The 21645-nt window shown below is 42.9% G+C and overlaps 1 protein-coding gene across 1 annotated transcript in view; it reads right to left on the bottom strand.

Moving 5' to 3' along the window:
• Window positions 1-21645, bottom strand: part of LOC121927249 (glycogen phosphorylase, liver form-like) — a 74754-nt gene that overhangs the window by 50407 nt on the left and 2702 nt on the right. The window contains exons 2-5 of the mRNA XM_042460952.1: window positions 16584-16837; window positions 5859-5960; window positions 2169-2247; window positions 221-324 (exon numbers count right to left, since the gene is read on the bottom strand). Coding sequence (XP_042316886.1) covers window positions 221-324; window positions 2169-2247; window positions 5859-5960; window positions 16584-16826 — 528 coding nt within the window. The 5' untranslated portion in view covers window positions 16827-16837. The remainder of the gene's footprint in view (window positions 1-220; window positions 325-2168; window positions 2248-5858; window positions 5961-16583; window positions 16838-21645) is intronic.

Here is a 21645-nt window from a genome sequence, read left to right as displayed (position 1 = left end):
GGACAAAAGGTGACAATTGGACAGTGAGGAGCTCTGTTTATGGACCGCTATGGTCCCATGGGGTCCTTCTGCTACTGTTGGTCTCACTCTCAGCCCATGCGCTGACAGTCATGCTTGGGAGGTCCAGTTGTACTTTTGGCCTGACAGGAGCTAAGCTACATCCCTAACTCTTGCCTTCCATACTCATTTAGGTTCATCTCCATTCAGGCTTCACAGTTACCTGCCATCCGTCTCTGATCTTCTGGTTGAAGATGCCATACTCATAGCGTATCCCGTAGCCATAGGCTGCAAGCCCAAGGGTGGCCATTGAATCTAGGAAGCAGGCTGTGGAAAGAGAGGCATAGTTGGAAGCGATCTGCGCTTTCATTGTGATCAAAACTCAACACAGGCTACATCTACACTGCAGAAATAATGTAGTTTGACACCACTTTAAGTGCCATGGCTCCATCCTATGAAATCCTTGGATTTGTAGTTTCCTGTGGCACCAGAGCACTCTAACAGTGAAGGCGAAATAGCTCACAAAACTACAAATTCCAGAATTCCATTGCATTGAGGCATGGCAGTTAAAGCAGTGATAAACTGCATTAATTCTGCAGCATAGATACCGCTCATATCTAGTTTTGAAAAAGAGGTATTTTTTTAATGTTACAAAATACAGGGGAGACCTGCAGCTTCCTGGAGGCTTCTAGGAAAGGCAGTTCACACACACAGTCAATAGGGTTTTTAATTCAATGCAACTGTACAAAATTCCTGCAGTTGTACAATTTAAAAAATTATTGCAATTGTACAATTAATCCATAAAAACGTGATCAGTAGCTTTCAAGCTTTTGTACCATTGCATGACTTTATTTTTATTTGTTACTTTATTTGTTATTTGTTACAATTAATTAATTGTTTTTCACCAGGAAAAAAAGGTGTCCTGGGGAGTGCGGAGAACTTGAAGGTTGCAAAAGCAGCCTTGGAAGGTTGCACTCAGCCCTTAGGGACAAATTTTATATGCTCTTGTTATAAGGAACGGCTACACCTGAAACCATAACAATACGGGAGGTTGGCTAGGATCCAGAGATATACTTAGTCACTTCCTGCTTTCATTCAAGAAACTGAAGCCAGGCACAAGACGGCTAGAACTTCAGTCCTTGGGGCCAAATCTAGTCCTCCTGGGATCTTAAACCACACATTTTGGACTTCCACAGAGAGCCATACCTACTGCCCAAAAAAGACCATCATTTGGTAGATTTCAAGCTTTTGTACACTGCCTCCAGAAATGCCTCTCTCAGCCTTAGGGTGCATCTACACTGTAGAAATAATGCAGCTTGACACCTCTTTAAATGCTGTAGCTCCATCCTATGGAATCCTGGCATTTGTAGTTTTTACAATGTTATCTAGCTTTCTCTGCCAAAAAGTGCTAGTGCTTGACAAAGCTACAAATTCCAGGATTCTGTAGGATGGAGTCATGGCAGTTAATGTGGTGTCATAACTGCATTACATTTGACCCTCCTTATCCATGGATTTTTTATCCATGGTTTCAAGCATCCACGGCTTGAAAATATTGCAGAAAAGTATAAATTCCAAATAGCAAACTTTAATTTTCCATTTTATATAAGGGGCTCTATTTTGTTCTGCCATTATATTTAACTGACCATCCACAGATCTTGTTATCCACGGGGGATCCTGGAACCAAACCCCAACAGATAACAAGTCCCCGTTGTATTTCTACAGTGTAGATGCAGCCTTAGCTACTGGATATACTGGTATTTGTGCTCTGCACCTTTTACTTTTGGTCTTGCCCATCCAGGCATGTGGTCCGTTTAGTTCTCCTCCAGCTCTTCGGCTGAAAGAGGTGCCTCATCCTTCTGGCTGTCCTAGGCTGCTGCCACATTGCAAAAATAAAGCAGTCTGGCACCATTTTAACTTCCATGGCTCCATATTATGGAATTCTGGGGTATTTAGTTTGGTGGGGCACTAGAAGTTTCTGACAGGGAAGGAGAAATATCTTGCAAAATGAAAAATTCGAGAATTTCATAGCATTGAGCCATAGCAGCTAAAGGTGTGAAAATGCATTATCTCTGCAATGCAGATGCAGAATCATAGAATCACAGGGTTGGAAGAGACCACAAGGGTCAAGAGGAGACACAGGTCAGACCATCCTCTTCTCAACCCACACTTACCTGCAAGTCTGCCCAAGCCTCCATTGCCCAGGCCGGCATCTTCTTCAATCTCCTCCAGCTCTTCTATGTCCAATCCAAGCTGCAGGACAACATGAAAAGAAAGAAGAGGCTCTGGGTTTCTGCCATTACAGAAGGAGAAGGAACCCAACTATAAAGAGGCATTGTTGTCATTGTTGTGTGCCTTCAAGTCATTTCCAATTTATCATGATCCTAAGGCAAACCTATCACAGGGTTTTCTTGGCAGGTTTCTGCAGAGGGGGTCTGCCATCCTCTGAGGCTGATAGAGTGTAACTTGCCCAAAGTCACCCATGGCGGAGCCAAGATTCGAACTCTGTTCTCCAGAGTCTCTGGAGTTTATCAAACAGGAGGAATTTCTCTTAAATTCGAATGAAAAGAAAGTGGGGCCAGAATGCATTCACTTAAAGTCGCTAGTTTAGCGCAATTATGTGAATGTGCATTGCATTCAAACTGGCTCCCCATTGCCCAAAAATAGCATGCCATTGCCCGAATTTGCGTGTGGCAGTCTATCACGCAATAATGTGAAACAACATGATTGCACTTGGACTGATTTCCCATTGTCTGAATTTGTGTGTAGTGGGTTATCACGCAATAATGTTAAATCCCGTGATTGCATTCAGATTGCCATCGGATTATACTTCCAATTTCCCTTGTCTGATAAACTCCATTGTCCAGTGCTCAAACCACTACACCATTCTGGTTCTATTATCCCATATTTCACAGATTAAAACCAGCATATGTGTGGCCAACCAACATCAGAACATGCTCCAGTTGGCCAAAGTTATTAATAAGGAAGAGCAGACAAGAGAGGAGAAGTTGCAGCAGCTTGCTTTTGTTTAAATATACTGGAAAGGACAAGATTCTGTCTTTTCTCTCCCTTCTGCTGAGTTAACTGCATGCAAACTACTACTTTTGCACTTTGACCTCAGTATGCTCCAAGTGAACTAAGGTGAGGGCAAAGGGGGAAAGTGGCAGGACAAAAGACAAACTGGGGCTGCATCTGCACTACAGAAATAATGCAGTTTGGCACCACTTTAACTGCCATGGCTCAATGCTGTGGAATTCTAGGATGAATAGTTTTGTGAGATATTGAGCCTTCTCTGTCAGAGTACTGTTGATGCCATTACAAACTTCAGATCTCAGGTTTCCATAGCAATGAGGATATTTTAAAAAGTAGCTGAAGAAGTGGCATAATGGGATTAATTGAGACTGCCCCTGCCAAACCGAGACATTAGGAAGCTATGAAGATGAGAACTCAGGGTCAGATTTCAGGACTTGGAAATTTGCAGCATTCACAGCATGCAAGTGCAGAGCCATCCCAAAAGAGTAGGATCTGTCCTGGGAGATGATGCACAGTTTGGAGAGAACTGGTCTATCTATGCAGATGCTGGTAACAGAAAGAAAACCTAACTGCAAACAGGAGAACCAAAGTACAGAAGAATTCAGTCAACCCCAAAAGTCTCTATTAGTGGCTGATGCTTCCGCTATTCCTTCTTGGCAACAGAAGAGTCACACAGAACAAAGCTCACACTGTTTGAGCTGGTTCTGACAGGTCTGACCTTCCAAGTAATTGGCAACATTGGGAACTTTCCAGAACAGCTTGGAATTACCCAAGTCTGTCATGGAACATGATCCACACCATGCCAGATTTGCAAAACATACTTTTCTGTGTTATGCCAACATGGACATAGCTTCCAGCTGTGAAGGTGACATCTGATTCACCCCTCCTATCTATTTCTTCCACTCCATAAAGGGGAAACTGAAGTCACTTTTCAGGAAACCCTTATTGCAAATGCAACTTGGACAACCACAATGTCCTGTTCAGCTATTTTAGCGATCAATGCAAGCTCCCATTAGCTTGCACATCCAGTCTTCTCTGACCCTGCAGGAGCACTTTCTTCTTGTCTGCACAAGAAACAGAAAGAAAAGCATTTGCAAAGGCACCGTCATTACTTTCACAAAGAATCAGAGATTCTGCATGGAAGCTGAACAGTCTAACAGTCCAAGTTGTTTCACTTTAAATTTTATAACAAGCCAGGTTTCTAGCTCTCACTGCTACCAAGACAAGACAGACTGAAAAGCAGGTGGGTGATACCAACTAAAACAGGGTGATGCCCCCTCCTTACTGAGACTGAGGTGCATTTGTGCTAGATTTGCTGTTCAGGTTGTTTCTGCCTTATGGAGACACTCAGGTGGGAGTTTCTTGGCAATGTTCAGAGAAGGTTTGCCATTGCAAAACTCTTATTTATGGGAGTTTCTGACCAAGATTTGTTCAGAGATGGTTTGTCATTGCCCACCTCTGAGGCTGAGAGACTGTGACTTGTCCACAGTCACCCAATGGGTTACCAATGGCTAAACAGAGATTCAAAACCTGGTCTCTTGGAGCTCCCAAGTCCAACACACAAACCACTAAACCAAGGATTTCTAAGGGATTTCCTGGCAAGATTTCTTTGGAGAAGGTTTGCCATTGCCTTCCTCCGAGGCAAAGAGAGTGTGACTTTGTCCAAGGTGCAGTTGGTTTCTATGGATGAGTGAGGATTTGAACTATGGTCTCTCAGAGACCTAGTCCAACACTCAAAGCACCACACTAGCTGCCTCTTTTAAAAGGGTCTTTCATGGTGAGATTTCTTCCAATGGAATTTGCCATGAGAAAGTGTATCTGGCCCAAGGTCACCCAGTGGGTTTCTGTGGACCAGCAGGGACTTGAACCCTGGTCTCCTGGAGCCCTAGTGTAAACTCAAACCATGACCTTTTCAAAAGTCCCTGCATTGCCCAAATATTTTTGGATTTTTTTTACAGCCTCTAAATAACCGCTTGCCACTACTTGCCACTACATGGAGGTGTGATGGTTCACCCTTAACCCAAGACCACCCAAAGAACTCTCCAAAACATTCCAGGAAAGCATGGACTTTCAGTTCCAGTTGCAAAAATCAGCAGATTTCTGTCCAATTTGGAGTCAATACAGCCCCTACCCAAAAACATGAGGGTGAAAATTAGGCCTTGTACATTCCAGCTCACCTAACTGTGGATTTTCCAAGCCATGTGCCCATCTAAGAACTCTTTCCAGATTAATTCATCTGCTCAGGAAATGATTTCATGCCCACCAGCCACAAGAGCATGCTGCCTAGGACTCTGAGGAATATTCTGGGCTCATGGTCACCCATCCTGAAGCCCTGTAGATATCCACCACCCTCCTCTGCATTGATTCAGCTGAAAACCAGTCACAATGGATTCACAAGGACTGAAAGCCACTTACTCCAAAACTTCTCCATGGTGACCTTAAGACAATTGTGTTTGTTGGAGAATGATTTAAAGCAAAGGGTTGGAGAGCTATCTGGTAAGAGATGCTTTAATGGTGGATGTCTGTGCTGGCAGGGTTGGACTAGCAGGCCTTTGGGATCCCTTCCAACTCTATGCTTTTAAGGCTCTGTGTATTTTCTATACTGACAGCGACCAGGGAAAGAAGTCACTGCAAAATGTTAATTTTGTCCACTCAGCTTGTCAGGCTGCATGTATAGGAAGCCCAGAGCTTATAAAAGTGAGCTTTGTGGATTGGAGATCCCAAAATCCCCCAGCCAGGATGACTAGGCTGATGGGGAATTTGGAGAGTCAATGGTCTAAAAGAGGAACTTTCCATAAGGTTTGCCAAAACCTTCTTGAGCGTTCACTTACCTGATAAATGGCCTCGTCACAGGCGTTCTGCAGCCCCAGGTTGATCATAGTGTTCTGCAAAGTCCGGCCCATGTAGAACTCCAAGGAAAGGTAGTAGATCCTCTGGAAAGACAGCCAGAACCACAAGGATTAAGAATACTAAATATTCCCTGCCTGTTTTACATACTTTTGTAAAAATCCTGTTTGCAGCTGGAGAGTGAACCCACAGAATACATCCTCCCAGGTCCTAACAGAAAGGCTAAAGCAAGGTTATTTCAATGGCTGTCCATGGACTGATGCAAACTCATGAGCCATCAGCTGCAGTCTGCAGTGAACTGCCATGGGGAAAAACAGTTGTAGCCCATGGGCACAAATATCAGTCCCTGATCAGTATCAGTATCAGTCCTTAGATCAATATCTGAATCAGTCCCTAGTTCATTAGGGGAATAAATGCTGGCCCCCCACATCAGATAGCCTAGTTTTATCTTTTTTAATAATAATAATAATAATAATAATAATTTTTATTTATATCCCGCCTTTCCAATTGCATGATCAAGGTGGCTTACAAGACAAGAAACAATAAAATACAGATAAAACATCACAATATAAAAAGTTTAAAAACATCATTACTAGCGGTAGGAACGGGAATCTATACAAATCACAATTCACTAGGGGCGAGAAAAAGACAATATATTGCACTAATCCGGGGTCGAAAAACAACAACAAGGAGCAGAGAAAGAACACTATTACCTAGAGTGAAAAAGCCAGCTGGAATAGATGCGTTTTTAATTGTTTCTTAAAAGAAACTAAAGATGCAGAGGAACGGACAACCCAATAAAGTAGATAAGACTATGTGAAAGAGACCTGGCCACAGTCCCCCAGTGAATTTATCAAGTGGAGATTAGAACCTAGATCCACTTAGATGCATAATACTTCTAAAAACTATTTTAAGTAAAATGACCCAAAGATACTTTATTACATACTCCAACATTTAACAGATGAAAACCAGAACACATATGGCCAAGCAACAACAGAACGTGGTCAAGATGGTCCACAGTTATTAATGACTTTCCTAGGAGAGACTGCAGCAGTTTGCTTTTGCCTGAGTCTACTGGGAAGGGAAAGATTCCTCTTCTACTCCCGCACTGAGCTAACTGAACGCAAAATACCTTGCACTCTCAACTCAGTTTGCAGCAATGGAAGTAAGATGAAGACAAAGGGCGAATGTGGAAGGAAGAGAGAGAAACTGGGACATTTGAGAAGCTAAAAAAGTGGGAAAACAGAGGATTAATTGGGGCTATCCCTGCCAAATCAGGATAGTGAGTGGGTAGGTTTCATTCTTCTGCTATGAAAAAGAAACTCACTTGAAAGTGGGAACATAATGTTGCAGCTGGTGCCATGAATTGTCAGAACTGCTGTCCAGAACAACTAAAACATAATCTGGATTTTTTTAAAAAACCTGAGAACTAAAGCAACAAATACCAAAACCTCCTGATATATCTGCTCCATCTAGAAGAGTCTTAAGTTAGACAACTTGGGCCTTTTCTAGTCTGCTTTTCCATCAATAGGCAATGGACTTTAAGAAAGCCCATTTAATCGTGTGCAGTACTACTTTTTATCTGATTTATCTTATTAATGATTGCCTTAAGATTGTTTAATATTATAGGCAGCTTAATTACATTTGAAATTCATTTTTTGCATCCTCTGTATCATTTTACATTTTTTTGGCTGGTCAGTTTAATTCCTGACAGGCAAAGGCAAGGTATAAACAAAATCAAATACAAATAGATCTCTGAAACCCTGGTCCAACACGTGAACCGCTGCAACAAACTGGGTTTGGTTATATGCTGTAACTATAAAAAGGCCCCTGAGGTCAGCTCCCCTCTGACCTAGGTGATTTTAAATGGCTAGCCTGGATTACATTAGCAAACCCCAACAGAATTCATTTTCTGCCAGCCATCTGCTCATCCTTCCAAGAACTGTTTTCCCAGATCTGTTTCAAGCTCCCTCACAATTTGTACCTCTGTGAGCAAACAGCTTTCTTGCTCAACAGGTGGCAACCAAGCCAACTCTTGGAATTAAACCAACAGCCACGGACCATAGCGCTGTGCATTTTGGACACAGGCAGATGGCACTGAATGAGGGATGTGGTCAGATCCTTCAGCAAAGAGACTCTTAACTCTCCCAGAATCACTGCGAGATCTTTTATTCTCTCTCAATAGCCTGGATAAATCCAGTCCTAAGAGTTTGATGCTTTTGAGATCCACCGGAATGAGCAGAGAATTCTGTTCCACACTCGGTCCTCTGTATACGTGGCTTGAAAATATTCAAAAATTATACACATTCCAAAAAAGCAAACCTTGATTTTGCCATTTCACACCATGGATACCAAAATCTGTGGATGCATATAATGGGACTTGAGCATCCACAGATTTTGGTATCCACGGTGTGTGTGTGTGTGTGTGTGTGTGTGTGTGCGCGCGCGCACCCTGGAACCAAATCCCAGATATCAAGGACCCGCCGTATTTTGTTTTATGGATTTTCAGCTATGTTGCATTGTTTTAAACCTGCTTTTATTGTCTGTACTCCCTGCTCCATCTGAAGGCTGCATCTGCACTGCAGAACTTAGGTGATTTGACATTGCTTCAGCCATCATGACACAATGCTATGGAAGCCTGGGATTTGTTGTTTGTTATGGCACCAGAGCAATCTGACTGAGAAGGCTAAATCTAATTCCACAGCATTGAGCCATGGCAGTTAAAGTGGTGTTAAATCGCATTATTTCTGCAGTGCAGATGCCGCCTGAGATTTTCAGATACAGGGAAGGAGAGAAATAGTTTTAATAAAAACTTTTAAAATCAATCAATTTGAGTTGCAGTAAACTTTCCCCAAAGATTATAAGAGCCAGGCAAGTTCATGTGGGAAGATATGGGTTTGGTGATCCAACAGTGTACAGTACAGTAGCAGTGCCTACAGAAGAGCTTTTCCCAAGCTCCGAGAAAGAGATGCAGATGTACATAAAGATGATTTATTTTTCTTCAGACATCTAGATGATCTAGAGCAGACTGACTCTGCTCTTTGCTTTGGAGCTCATACCCACAGCCCCCTCCAGACATTAAAGGTGTGCTGCCTTGCATTCACTGCCTGAGCCATCCTAAGAATCATCATTCCATATTTGCTCCCAGGAAAAACATTGATCTACCTCTCCCTGGAGCCAAGAGTGGGTTATCAATGGGGCCATTGGAACAAACGTTTCAGAATGCTCAGTGACTTCATCTGCACTGCAGAAACAATGCAGTTTGATGCCACTTTAACTGCCATGGCTCAATGCTATGGAATCCTGGGATTTGTAGTTTTGCGAAATATTGGGACTTCCGTGTCAGAGAGCTCTGGTGTCATAACAAACTAGTGATCCTAGGATTCCATAGGATGAAGCCATGACAGTTAAAGTGGTGTCAAACTGTATTAATTATGCAGTGTGGCAGCAGTCTAGCTGGGACCTTGTTGCTGCTCTTGACTCGACCTTAAGCCATGGCAATCCTCAGTATGAGACATCTCCATGACCCCCCCCCCCCCCCCCCCCCCCCCCCCCCCCCCCCGCCTTCCACCATTCTGCTTAAGTCTTGTAGATTCATGATCGTGACCTCCCTCAATGAGTCTAGCTATCTGGCATGAGGTCTTCCTCTTTCTAGGCTACCCTCGACCTTTCCCAACATCATTGTCTTTTTCAGTGAGTCCTGCCTTCTCGTGATATGGCCAAAGTACGACAGACTTGATTTAACCATCCTGGCTTCCAGGGAGAGTTCAGGCCTGATTTGTTCTAGGACCCATTTGCCTTTTTAGCTGTCCATGGTACCCTCAGCACTCTTCTCCAGCACCTCATCTCAAATGAATAGATCTTCCTATCTGCTTTCTTCACCATCCATCTCTCACATCTGTACATGGTAATGGGGAATACTTGGGTGCTCAATTGTATATCTTTGCTCTTTAAGATCTTGTGTAGTTCCATTATAGCTCCCCTTCCCATTCCTAGTATTCTTCTCTGTTCTGATCAATGTTTGATCCAAGGTATGAGAAATCTTTAACCATTTCAATTTCCTGATTGTCTAAGTTGGTCCTCTGTGGTCATTTTTGTTTTCCGTATGTTCAGTAGCAAGCCTGCCTTTGCACTTTCTTCCTTGACCTTCCTTAGTACTTGTTCCAAGACCATGCTGTTTTACAGTAGTCGTATGTCATCCTCATATCTTAAATTGTTGATATTTCTTCTTCCTATCTTTACTCTTCTTTTTTCCAACTCTAAGGAGTTTATCACACTGGGGCTAGTTTCAGCATTAAAGAGAGATTAAAGCACATTTAAAGCATCCCACAAATAAAGCAGAAATGGTGAGTAATTGCGCAAATCATTATCATACACAATGGCACAAATAAAATGATATCAGAAATGCATTGTCGCTGAAATCCCAAAAGTAAAAAAGATGCACATTGATGCTTTGGTGTGACCACTTGAATGACGGGTTTTGTGCAAAGTCGTGTGAAATCGTTTTGTGTAATTACGAGATTTTTCAGGGATATTCATGGGATAAGCTTCCAATCTCCTTCGTGTGATAAACTCCTAAGCCTGTTCTTTGTATGATGTTTTCTGCACACAAGTTGAACAAGCATGGTGATAAAATGCACCACTGCCTGACTCCTTTGCCAATTGGGAACCATTCTGTTTCTCCATATTAAGTTTTAACAGTGGCCTCCTGTCCTGAGTACTGGAACCCAATTCAAAGCCTCCTCTTGCTTCCATCTGATGGGACCAAAAGCTCCCAAATATCCCAGTTCCCTTAATATACAAAGGGCAGAGGTGGGAGAAGAAGAACAATGCTCTGACATGGAAGACTTCCAGAAGAAATGAACTTTTTGACAGAGGAAGGATTAGGGGTGAAGCTCTCCACGGGGTGCCCGTCTGCCTCACCTCCAATAGAGCTTCTGACTGATGTCACAAAAGGGATTACTCCTTAATCTACCCAGCTAAAGCTCCATTAAAGGCTGTTAACAGTCAAAAACTGACTAGGAGACAGTTCATTAAGTCAATCCAATTCAAGGAAGACTATCAGCTCTTTTATGCTGATTTAGACCCGGCTGCCTTTTGCTTTCCAGGATTGTCTCCTCCAACAAGCAAGGGCTGAGGTTATTTTTCCCCGACCCTATTATACAAGAATCTTTTTTTAAACTGGCGGTGCCAAGGATTGAACCCGTGACCGTATGGAGGCAAAGCATGGTTCTACTGCCCAGCCATGATCAATCCACACAGTGGGATAGGTCACAGTTGCCCTGGAGTGAGGACTGCAGGGCCCATCATGTTTCTGAGGTTACCCGTTCTTTGACTAAAGCACTAGGGCAGGGGTTCCCAGCCTGTGCTCTGAGGATCCCATAGGGCTCTGTGGCCGCTCCAGGAAAATGAAAGAAATAAAAATCAAACAAAATTAAAGAATAAGAATATATTCTTATATATACTTCTAAACACTATTAACATATAAGACACATGGTAGGCCTCTTAGGGGCTCCACTATAGAAATAGGGGCTCTGTGAGTCAAAATGGTTGGAAACCCCTGCACTACAGCATTCCTTGACGTAGCTACCATCTTTAGAACAGAAGAGTTTGATCTAGGTGCCAGCTTTAGTACAGAAGCTGGAGAGACTGAAGGCCTTTCTCATCCAGCATTCTGTGCCATCACTAGCCAGATCAATCAAAGGCTTCTCCAGGACTGCCTTCTTGCCCCACTGACAACAACCTATAGCTGGGTGGGTGGATGTGGGATCCAGCATCCTAGTATAGCTGGAAGAAAAGTGGCATACGAAAGAAAGAAAGAAAGAAAGAAAGAAAGAAAGAAAGAAAGAGTAGTAGTAGTAGTAGTAGCAGTAGTAGTCAGTTTTGGGAATGCTGGTGGATCCAGAATGTAGCTGCGAGAGTTCTGCCTGGGGCCAAGAGATCAGACCATTAGATGAAATACAGGAGAGGCCTTTGGTCTGCTGCAGCTTCTGGCCTCTTCAGTCCTGCCAAAAAACCCTTGCATTTCACAAGCAAGGCACTCCCCCAGTTCCCCTACAGTCTGACCTGTGATGGATGTGTATGAGACTTGACAGGTCCTTATCAGTTTTGGCACCCAAGCTGTGATGCAACCTCCCAAGGAATGTATACCAGGCTTTGACATTTTAATAATAATAATAATAATAATAATAATAATAATAATAAATTATTTGTATCCCGCCCCTCTGAGAACAATCGGGGCAGCTAACAAAGTTAAAAATACAGAACATATAAAATCCCTACTACCCTCCCCTCCTTAAAAAGGCACAAAACAAAAAATACACAAACAAACATACAAGTTAAAAACTGACCAAAAAGTCAGCAGCATCACACCCGCAAACAATCAGTGGAAGCAGCAGTATCTTTCCCAGACATTCTTCTAAGGCCGGGTTCTCTATTCTTGGAAGGCCTGCCGGAAGAGATCCGTCTTAACAGCCTTTTTAAAGCTGTCTAAGGATGTAAGTAGACGGATCTCATCCGGCAGGCCATTCCACAGTCTGGGGGCGATGATGGAAAATTTTCTTCTTTCAGAAGGGAAGGGAGGATGATGACTTGAATCCTAACCTATGGCAGGTGATGCCTATTAAAGCTGGTGAGATGGAGGGTGGGGTCAGCAGAGAGAAATGCAACTGGCTTTCCACCCAGCTTCTTCCTTTGCAAGGTCTATGTTGGGGCAGGGAAAGAACCCCACCTTGGAAATCTCCATTTACTCCTTTAATTTTCTGGGCCCAAATGCTAGAAAACAACATGCAAATGTGGTGGTTTAACTTTCCCACCCACTTTCAACTCCCCAAGCCTGGTTTTGGCTCCAACCTGGCTGAAAGTGCTAACTGGAAATTGCATGATGCTGCTTCCGATACACTGTAATGCAATGGCCTGGCCCACATGGGTGGAAAGGGAGTGAAAAACTGTGTGCATGAACACACACAGAGGCAGTCACACATTCCTGCCTGTGTCCCACTACCAGTAGAGAAGGATCTTGGGGTTAGGTGGGTTATGCCCCATTTAGTTCACACTGAGAAAATTTTTTTAGATGCCCTAGGGATGACCTCTGAGTCAATGGAGTCATGCAAATATTTTAACCGCAGCTGAGCAAAAAAAATCCAAATGGAGAAGGGGAGCACACACATACACCCCAGACAAAGGCCAGTAAAGACTGGGCACTGGTTTCAAATGACAGGAAATGCAATTCCTGCTAAACATTAGGAAGCATTTCCGGATGGTAAGAGGTGTTCAATGGTGGAATGCATTGCTACAGAGTGTGATGCAGTCTGCTTCTTTGGAGGTTTTGAAACAGAGGCTGGATGGCCATCTGTCATCCAGATTGTGTCTCCTGCAGGGTAGAAGGGAGTTGGATTGGACGGTCCTTGGGGTCTCTTCCAACTCTAGCATTCTGTAACTCTAAGGCCTCATTCCCACTTACAAAAAAGGCGATTGGCAATCCGAACTCAACAGCAGAGCATGGTTCCCACTACATTTGCCCCAAATGCATTTTCCCCCTGTAAAATAACCCACATGTGGTCCACATTCACAAATGAATTGGTTCAAAATGGACCTGTTCCAGCTGGCCGAGAGGCAAATTTAAATGGACTCCAATCTGCATCTGGTTCACACTTGTGCAGAATTGATTTATCCAAAAAGGCACAGAAAACACTAACGTCAAAAAGATGCAGGTTAAATGGGTCTAGCGCGTGGCCCCCCTCTCCGAATTGCTTCAACGAATCGATTCAATTGGAAACCAGGGTCATTTGAACTGGTTCAAACTGATTTGCAATGTGGTTTAAAGGGTAATGGGAATCGAGGCTAAGATTCAATGGGGGCAGAATGCTGCCCAACTTTCAGGTAAGGAAGCAAAACCAAAGGGAGAGGCAGCTGGAATGCTGTACAGGACCACACCAAAACTACAACATTTTGAGTTCTAACCATAAACCTGATGTTGGTGAGTTCCTTTGAGTCAACTGGGAATGACTTAAGCAATTTTCTTGGCAAGACTCATTTAAATGCTTGCCTTGCTTTCCACTTGAGAGACTATGGCTTGCCCAAGGTCACCCTGTGGGTTTCCATGACTAAGGAAGGATTTGAACCCTGGCCTTTCAGAATCCCAAACCAACACTTAAACCACTGCATCAGACCGGCTCTTACCTATAAGCTACCTCGACTGTATTTTGTACAAGCATAAAATCAAGGATCAGTTAGTCAATCAACAAGGAAAAGAATGGTAGACTTTTAAAAACCAGAGCATACAATAAGCTCCCTACAACTGGATGGTACAAAACTCTCACCAGCGTTCTCCCTGTATTTAGTAGAAACCCTGGAAAAGGGACATGCTGAACCAGTGACACCCCTGGGGCATTTCCAGCAGAACACCCTGATCTTGGGCCTTATCCTGGCAGGGAGCCACAGTCTCCACCCCAGTCCCTCCAGGAACACTATGCTCCTCACCGGAAGGGAGTAATGCCCAATGACAACATGGAAGGGCTCCTAGGACCTTACAGATCTCCTTCAGCCAGCCTGCAGAACTGGCACCATCATCCCAACCTGATTTTTCTCCTTGGACCCCCATCAACCCGTTCCCCATTGCCAAGACGAAATCAGGGGTCTTAGTTTTATTCTTAGTTCCCAACTCAAGTAGAACCATCAAGACAAACTCAAGGATTCAAAGGTTTTAGTAGCTGCGTTGGGAGTAGCAAATAGGATCTGGGCCCAAGAGCACTTTTTATATGCATGTATTTATATGCACGCATGTTTTATATGCATGTATGTTTTCATATGCATTATATACATGCAAATTTTTAATATACATGTTTTCATATGCATACATGTTTTCATATGCATACATGTTTTCATATGCATGTATGTTTTTATATGCATGTATTGATATGCATACATATATTTATCTGTATGTTTTATCTGCATGTGTGTTTTTATATGTATATATTTGTATGCATGTATGTTTTTATATGCATGTACTGCTTAACCCCAACATTTCTAGGTCCTTTGAGTACTTAAATCAGGGGTGGGGAAAGTACAGCTCATAAGGCCATGTGGTGCCCATGAATCCCACTTGTACAGCCTCTGAAGCTGTCAAAAGGCCTCCAAAGAACATCTAGTTCGATTTTTCAAACTGGTTATTTGGGTGATTTTTTACCTCCCCCCCCCCCAAGCCCAAAAATATCTGCCTTCAAACACTGAGGTTAGCTTGCTTGTTGTTGTTGTCTGCCTTGAAGTCGTTTCCATTTTATGGCAACCCTATCACAGGGTTTTCTTGGCAAAATTGGTTCAGAGGGGGTTTGCCATTGCCACTGGGTGAGCTTGAGCAAGTCACACTCTCTCAGCCTCCTCTGAATAAATCTTGTCCAGAAAGTCCTCCAATAGGATCACCACAAATTGGAGTCAACTTGAAGTTATTGTTGTGTGCCTTCAAGTCATTTACAATTTATGATGAACCTAAGATGAACCTATAATGGGGTTTTCTTGGCAAAATTTGTTCAGAGAAGGTTTGTCATTGCCTTCCCCTGAGGCTGAGAGAATGTGACTCATCTAAGGTCACCCAGTGGGTTTTATGACTGAGCAGGGAATCGAACCCTGGTCTGCAGAATCATAGTCCAACACTCAAGCCATCACGCCACACTGGCTCTGTAGCCACTGAAATACTTTCCCACCACAATCTATCCCATTTTAAAGCCACCTAAGCTGGTGGCCATACAAAAAATGAGTGACAACAAATGCCCAACACTAAGTTTCCTTTTGGGACAACCCCCTCTCAGAAACCCCCATCCACCATGGACTTCTGGGAGTTGATATTTTTAAAAAAGGATTTTTTTAGCTCTGCAAATGCTCCAACCTAGTAATTCTACACTGTGAAAATAAGTGCTTTTATTTGCCTACTTACAGTTCACAACTGGGTGTACCCCTTTTGTGTTACTCAAACCTAGCAAGGAGCAAAACAAACATCTACCTTGGATTCTGCAACCACCAGCCATTGTGTGTACCTCCACCCCACTCCACTCCCCATCGCCCTTTTCACCCCATGAACTAAACTCCAAATCTTAAACAGAACAAGACACACAGAACTAACACAGAACACAGAATATGTTTGCAGAGTATGGAAGAGTCCCACAGAATAATTCATTGTGCCGAATGAGAGAATCTGTGCAACTCCAAAACTTGCCCAGTTGCGGGAAACAGTCTGGCATCCACACACCCCAAAATGTCACACGTTCACAAAGATTACAAATAGGAGTGGTGGTGCTACTGTTTTAAACCCTTTTTTTAAAAATGGTCTTTTATTCTTTTAAGGCATGTGCCTAGTCCCAGTTTTGGGGGGAAAGCAGGATACAAATAAATATTATTTGTATATATTCATTTGTATTTGTATTATTGTGCAGATGCCAGCCACAGATGCTGGCGAAACGTCAGGAATAAACTCTTCTCGAACATAGCCACAGAGCCCAAAAAACCCACAAAGAACTAATAATAATAATAATAATCACTGGCTCAATCGGTGAGGGCATGAGAGAAAGCCGCCTTGGTGGCTGCTCCCGGCCTTTGGAACTCTCTTCTGCAGGAGGCTGGCAGGCAAAGAACATCATCATCATCATCATCATCATCATCTCATCCAGACAACCCCCTTGCCTCCATCCTGGCCTCCCTTTTCTGTGCATTCTCACCTTGGGGTCCTTCTCATAGTAGTACTGCTGGGTGCGAATCCACCGGCCCACCAGGTGATCGCGCACGGTGTGTGCCAAGGCGAAATAGTAGTCACGCGTGGTGGCCACATTGCGGTCCTTGACCAGGGTGAAGTGGAGGTGCCGGTTGAAGCCCTTCTTCAGCTCTGCCACGTTCTCTACACCCACGATGCCACGAATGCTGATCTGCTTACGCTTCTCCTGGTCGGTTAGAGGGCGAGACATGGCTGCAGAGGCTGGAGAGAAAAACACCAGGGAGACCCTATTATTATTGTTGTTGTTGTTGTTGTGTGCCTTCCAGTGGTTTCCAAGTTATGGCAACCCTAAGGCAAATTATCATGGAGTTTTCTTGGCCAGATTGGTTCAGAGGAGGTTTGCCACTGCCTTCCCCTGAGGCTGAGAGAATGTGACTTGTCCAAGGTCACCCAGTGGGTTTCATGGCCAAGCTGGGAATCAAACCCTGATTTCCAGTTGTATACCACTACACCACACTGCCTTTCTATCATCATCAACAACATTATTACTTTCATCATCATCATCATCATCATCATCAGTTATATGTTTCCTTTCCCCCAAGATGGGATCCAAGGCAGCTTCCAAAAACATTAGATTAGACTTATTTACAATAATTTTTTTAAAAAACAATTAAAATTCCCCATATCATCATCATCATCATCATCATCATCATCATCATCATCATCATGATGTTATTTAGTTATATCCCACCTTTCTCCAATTATAGAGACTCAATGCGGCAAGCAGCAAACTTAAAACAATTCAATTTGAAAACAGTGAAAAGCATTATAATGTATAAATACAAAATTTAAAAACCAATTAAAACAGTTATGCATTAAAATGTAAAATGTGTTAAAATTATGTACAAACCATAAAATCTGATGTGAAGTTGAGGGCTTTCACGGCTGGAGTCCATAGGTTTTTTTGTGGGTTTTTCAGACTATGTGGACCTGTTCTGGAAAACCTTCATGGACACAGCCACATAGCCTGAACAACCCCCCCCCCCCAAAAAAAAACCCTTAAAATCTGAATTTACACAGCATTAAAGTCTGAATTACACATCAAATACCTTATTTAAAAACAAGTAACATGCACAAATAAATAAAAGCCTTTCCTGGTTAACCATTAAAGCCTGCTTGAACAAAAAAATCTTTGTCTGCTGGCAGAAGGAAGGGAGTTCCTAGGGTTGGGAGCAGCCACCAAGAAGGCCTTCTCTTGTGTTCTCACCCAAAGAAACTGTGATGTTGGTGGGAATGAGAAAAAGCCTTTCCCTGAAGATCTTAGGACTCTGCTATTCAACATCTTTATCAATGACAGAATTGGGAGCATACTTATCAAATTTGCAGATGACACCAAATTAGGAGGAGTAGCTAATACTCCAGAGGACAGGATCAAACTTCAGAATGACCTGAATAGACTAGAAAGCTGGGCCAAAGCTAACAAAATAAAATTCAACACAGAGAAATGTAAGGTATTGCACTTAGGGCAGAAAAATGAAATGCACAGATATACGATGGGCAACACCTGGCTGAAAGAGACTACATGTGAAAGGGATCTAGGAGTCCAAGTAGACCACAAGTTGAACATGAGTCAACATCGCAATGCGGCAGCTAAAAAGGCCAATGCAATTTTAGGCTGCATCAATAAAAGTGTCTAGATCAAGAAAAGTAATAGTGCCATTGTATTCTGCTCTGGTCAGGCACCACAATTCAAAAAGGACATTGAGAAACTGGAGCATGTCCAAAGGAGGGCGACTAAAATGGTGAAGGGTCTGGAAACCTTGTCCTATGAGGAACGACTCAGGGAGCTGGGGATGTTTAGCCTGGAGAAAAGAAGATTAAGAGGTGATATGATAGCCCTGTTTAAATATTTGAAGGGATGTCACTGAGGAGGGAGCAAGCTTGTTTTTTGCTGCTCCAGAGACTAGAACCCAGAGAAATGGATGCAAGCTCCAAGAAAAGAGATTCCAGCTCAACATTAGAAGGAACGTCTTGACAGTAAGGGCTGTTTGACTGTGGAACACACTTCCTTGGAGTGTAGTGTAGTCTGCTTCATTGGAGGTCTTTCAAAAGAGTCTGGATGGCCATCTGTCGGGGATGCTTTGATTGAGATTTCCTGCATGGCAGAATAGGGTTAGTCTGGATGGCCTCTGAGGTCTCTTCCAACTCTAGGGTTCTATGATTCTATTCTGTGTTTCTGGCAGATTCATATGGGGAAATATGGTCTTCCAGAAAGTCTGGATCTATGCTGTATAGGACTCCCTAGGTTGCAATCCTTGCTTTGAACTGTGCCTGGAAACTATGCTACAAGGTCAACCATGATGAGCGCTTGGTGAAGCTGTTTCAACAAGGGAGTTCTATGCTCCCCATAATTAGCCCTGGTTCCCATTTTAACTGCGGCGTTTTGAACCCAATGAAATTTCTGAACAGTCTCCAAGGGCAGCCCCACATACAGTGTGTTATGGTAGTCCAAACAGAATATAATTAAGGCATCCCACCATAGCCAGATCTAACATCTTGATGAATGGGTACAGCTGATACACTAGTTTTAACTCTGCAAATGCATTATAGCTGCAACGTTTTCAACTCAATGAAGTTTCTAAACAGTTTTCAAGGGCAGCCCCACGTAGGGTGAATTAGAGAAGTCCAAATGGAATGTAATCGAGGCATGTGTCATCATAGCCAGATCTGACATCTTGGTGAATGGGCACAGCTGGTGCACTAGTTTGAACTCTGCAAATGCACTCCTGCAGAAACCTGGGCATCCAGACTCAAGAGCTGAGTCCAGGAGGATCCATTTCACAGGGAGTGTAGCCCCATTCAGCAGAGTCCCTATTCTCTGACCTGCCTTTCAAGCAAATTGGTACAGACAACAACAAAGCTGCCAGGTGGGCACTGACCTCCAACAGCCAGCTAGCCCTGGCCTCCATTCCTGCTCTCTTCTTTGGGGCTGAGCTGATTGAACAAAGGGAGAACTTGGGTGCCGATGGAAGGGTTTAACCTTAATGATGCACCCAAGGGAGCCAAACCAGGCACTGCCACTTTCTAAGAGAACAGGCAAGCCACAGACTGGGTATTTCTGTCTCTGCTGAAGTCAAAGGCACAGACGCAAATGTATGCCACCCTTCTCAGGCGACAGAAGCGAAATCTCTGTTTGAGCACCTTTTTTAGGCTGGCCTCCAAAAGTCCCAAGAATGTGCAAAGTTTGGAGAGCCAAAGGTCTATTTGCCAGGCCAGGTTCTGGAAGGGTTTTGTTCTGCAGGTATGATTATTGCATTAATTTATGCGTGTTGTGTATTATGTGCCCTCAAGTCATTTTGGCAGACCTATCATGGGATTTTCTTGGCCAGGTTGGTTCAGAGGAGGTTTGCCCTTGCCTTTCCCCGAGGATGAGAGTGTGTGACTTGCCCCATGGTCACCCAGCGGGAATCGAACCCTGGTCTCTGGAGTCATCGTTCAACACTCAAACCACTGTGCTGTTTATATACTGCCCTTTTCCCAGCCTTGGGACTCTGGGCAGCTAATATTCAAGAAACATCTAAAACATATACTCCACATAGTTACAGATGCCAGAATCTCTTTCACGAAAAAGTACCCAAATCCCGACAATAGATGACTGCCTAAACAAAACCTTAGATAAGCTTGAAATGGATAAACTTACAATTTTATTAAAGGATAAAGCATGAAAGGATGACGATTGGGATATAATAATGAACTACTGTAAAGAAAGATGGTCCCAGGTTGATGAAGAGAAAAGAAAACTGTTAATAGTTAGTATCGGTAGGAAATAACCAATATTAATGATTTGGGAAAGCTTTGATAGAATGATAACCATATTTAAAAATCACACCAAATGATATAATGATAACCATGTTTAAAAAACATGCCAAAATATTTAGACATATAGATACAAAATAATTAATAGTGTACTCTTTAAGATCAATGGATAAGATTTATACAATTGGAAATGTTGCAATGTTATGACAATACAGTAGAAGAATCTGAACTATATATAGATATAGATATATATTAGAAGGATGTATCACTCTATAATTTGAAGACATTTAAGAAGTTGAAAATATCATGATGTGAACAAATATGTAAAAGAGAAATGTGTTAGAATATGTTTCAGATGAAAATCAATAAAAATATATATTTTTAAAATTACATTGCTAACAAAACTGCAAAAGCTGCAATACAGTTAAAACTATCAACAGAACTGAAAGTGACTTAAAGGATTTAGTTTTGTTAACTGCCATCATGTCAACTTTGGCTTAAGGTGACCTTATGAAGGAGAGACCTACAAGCTCTAGATCCGATTCAGAGACATTGACTGCATCTGCACTGCAGTTTGACGTTGCTTGAACTGCCATGGTGCCATGCTATAGAAGTCTGGGATGAGTAGTTTGCTGTGGCACTAGAGCCCTTTGAGAGAGAAGGCTAAATGTCTCACAAAACTGCAAATCCCAGAATTTAATAGCATTGAGCCATGGCAGTTAAAGTGGTGTCAAACTGCATTGTTTCTGCAATGTAGATGCAGCCATGAGCCAGGGTGGCATCGTGGTTTGAGGGTTGGACTACAACTCCAGAGACCAGAGTTCGATTCCCAGCTTGGCTATGAAACCCGCTGGGTGTCCTTGGGCAAGTCACTCTCTCTCAGCCTCAGGGGAAGGCCATGTCAAACTGCTTCTGAACAAATGTTGCCAAGAAAGCCCCAGGACAGGTTTGCCTCCAGAAACAACTTGAAGCCACACAACCACAGCAACAATAATAAACATTATTATCATTATTATTATTATTATTATTATTACAATAATTTCAGCTTGCAAACCACCTTGACTCCCAATTTGGGGAAAAGGCAATTTTTATTAAACGAATAATAATAAATTGAGGAGGAGGAGGAGGAGTTATTTCAGGCTTGCATTCAAGTTTTAATTTTTCTCTCGGTCTCAATTGCTTCCGCTGATTTAAGCCCGGCCGTTTCCTCCTTCCTGGGGCCTGCCTTTTTGTCTATTGCACAAGACCAGTAT

The sequence above is a fragment of the Sceloporus undulatus genome, chromosome 1 (assembly GCF_019175285.1).
Source record: "Sceloporus undulatus isolate JIND9_A2432 ecotype Alabama chromosome 1, SceUnd_v1.1, whole genome shotgun sequence".
Classification (NCBI taxonomy): domain Eukaryota; kingdom Metazoa; phylum Chordata; class Lepidosauria; order Squamata; family Phrynosomatidae; genus Sceloporus; species Sceloporus undulatus.
Note: the sequence above shows the minus strand (reverse complement) of the source record. Positions and strands in the feature narration are given on the sequence as shown.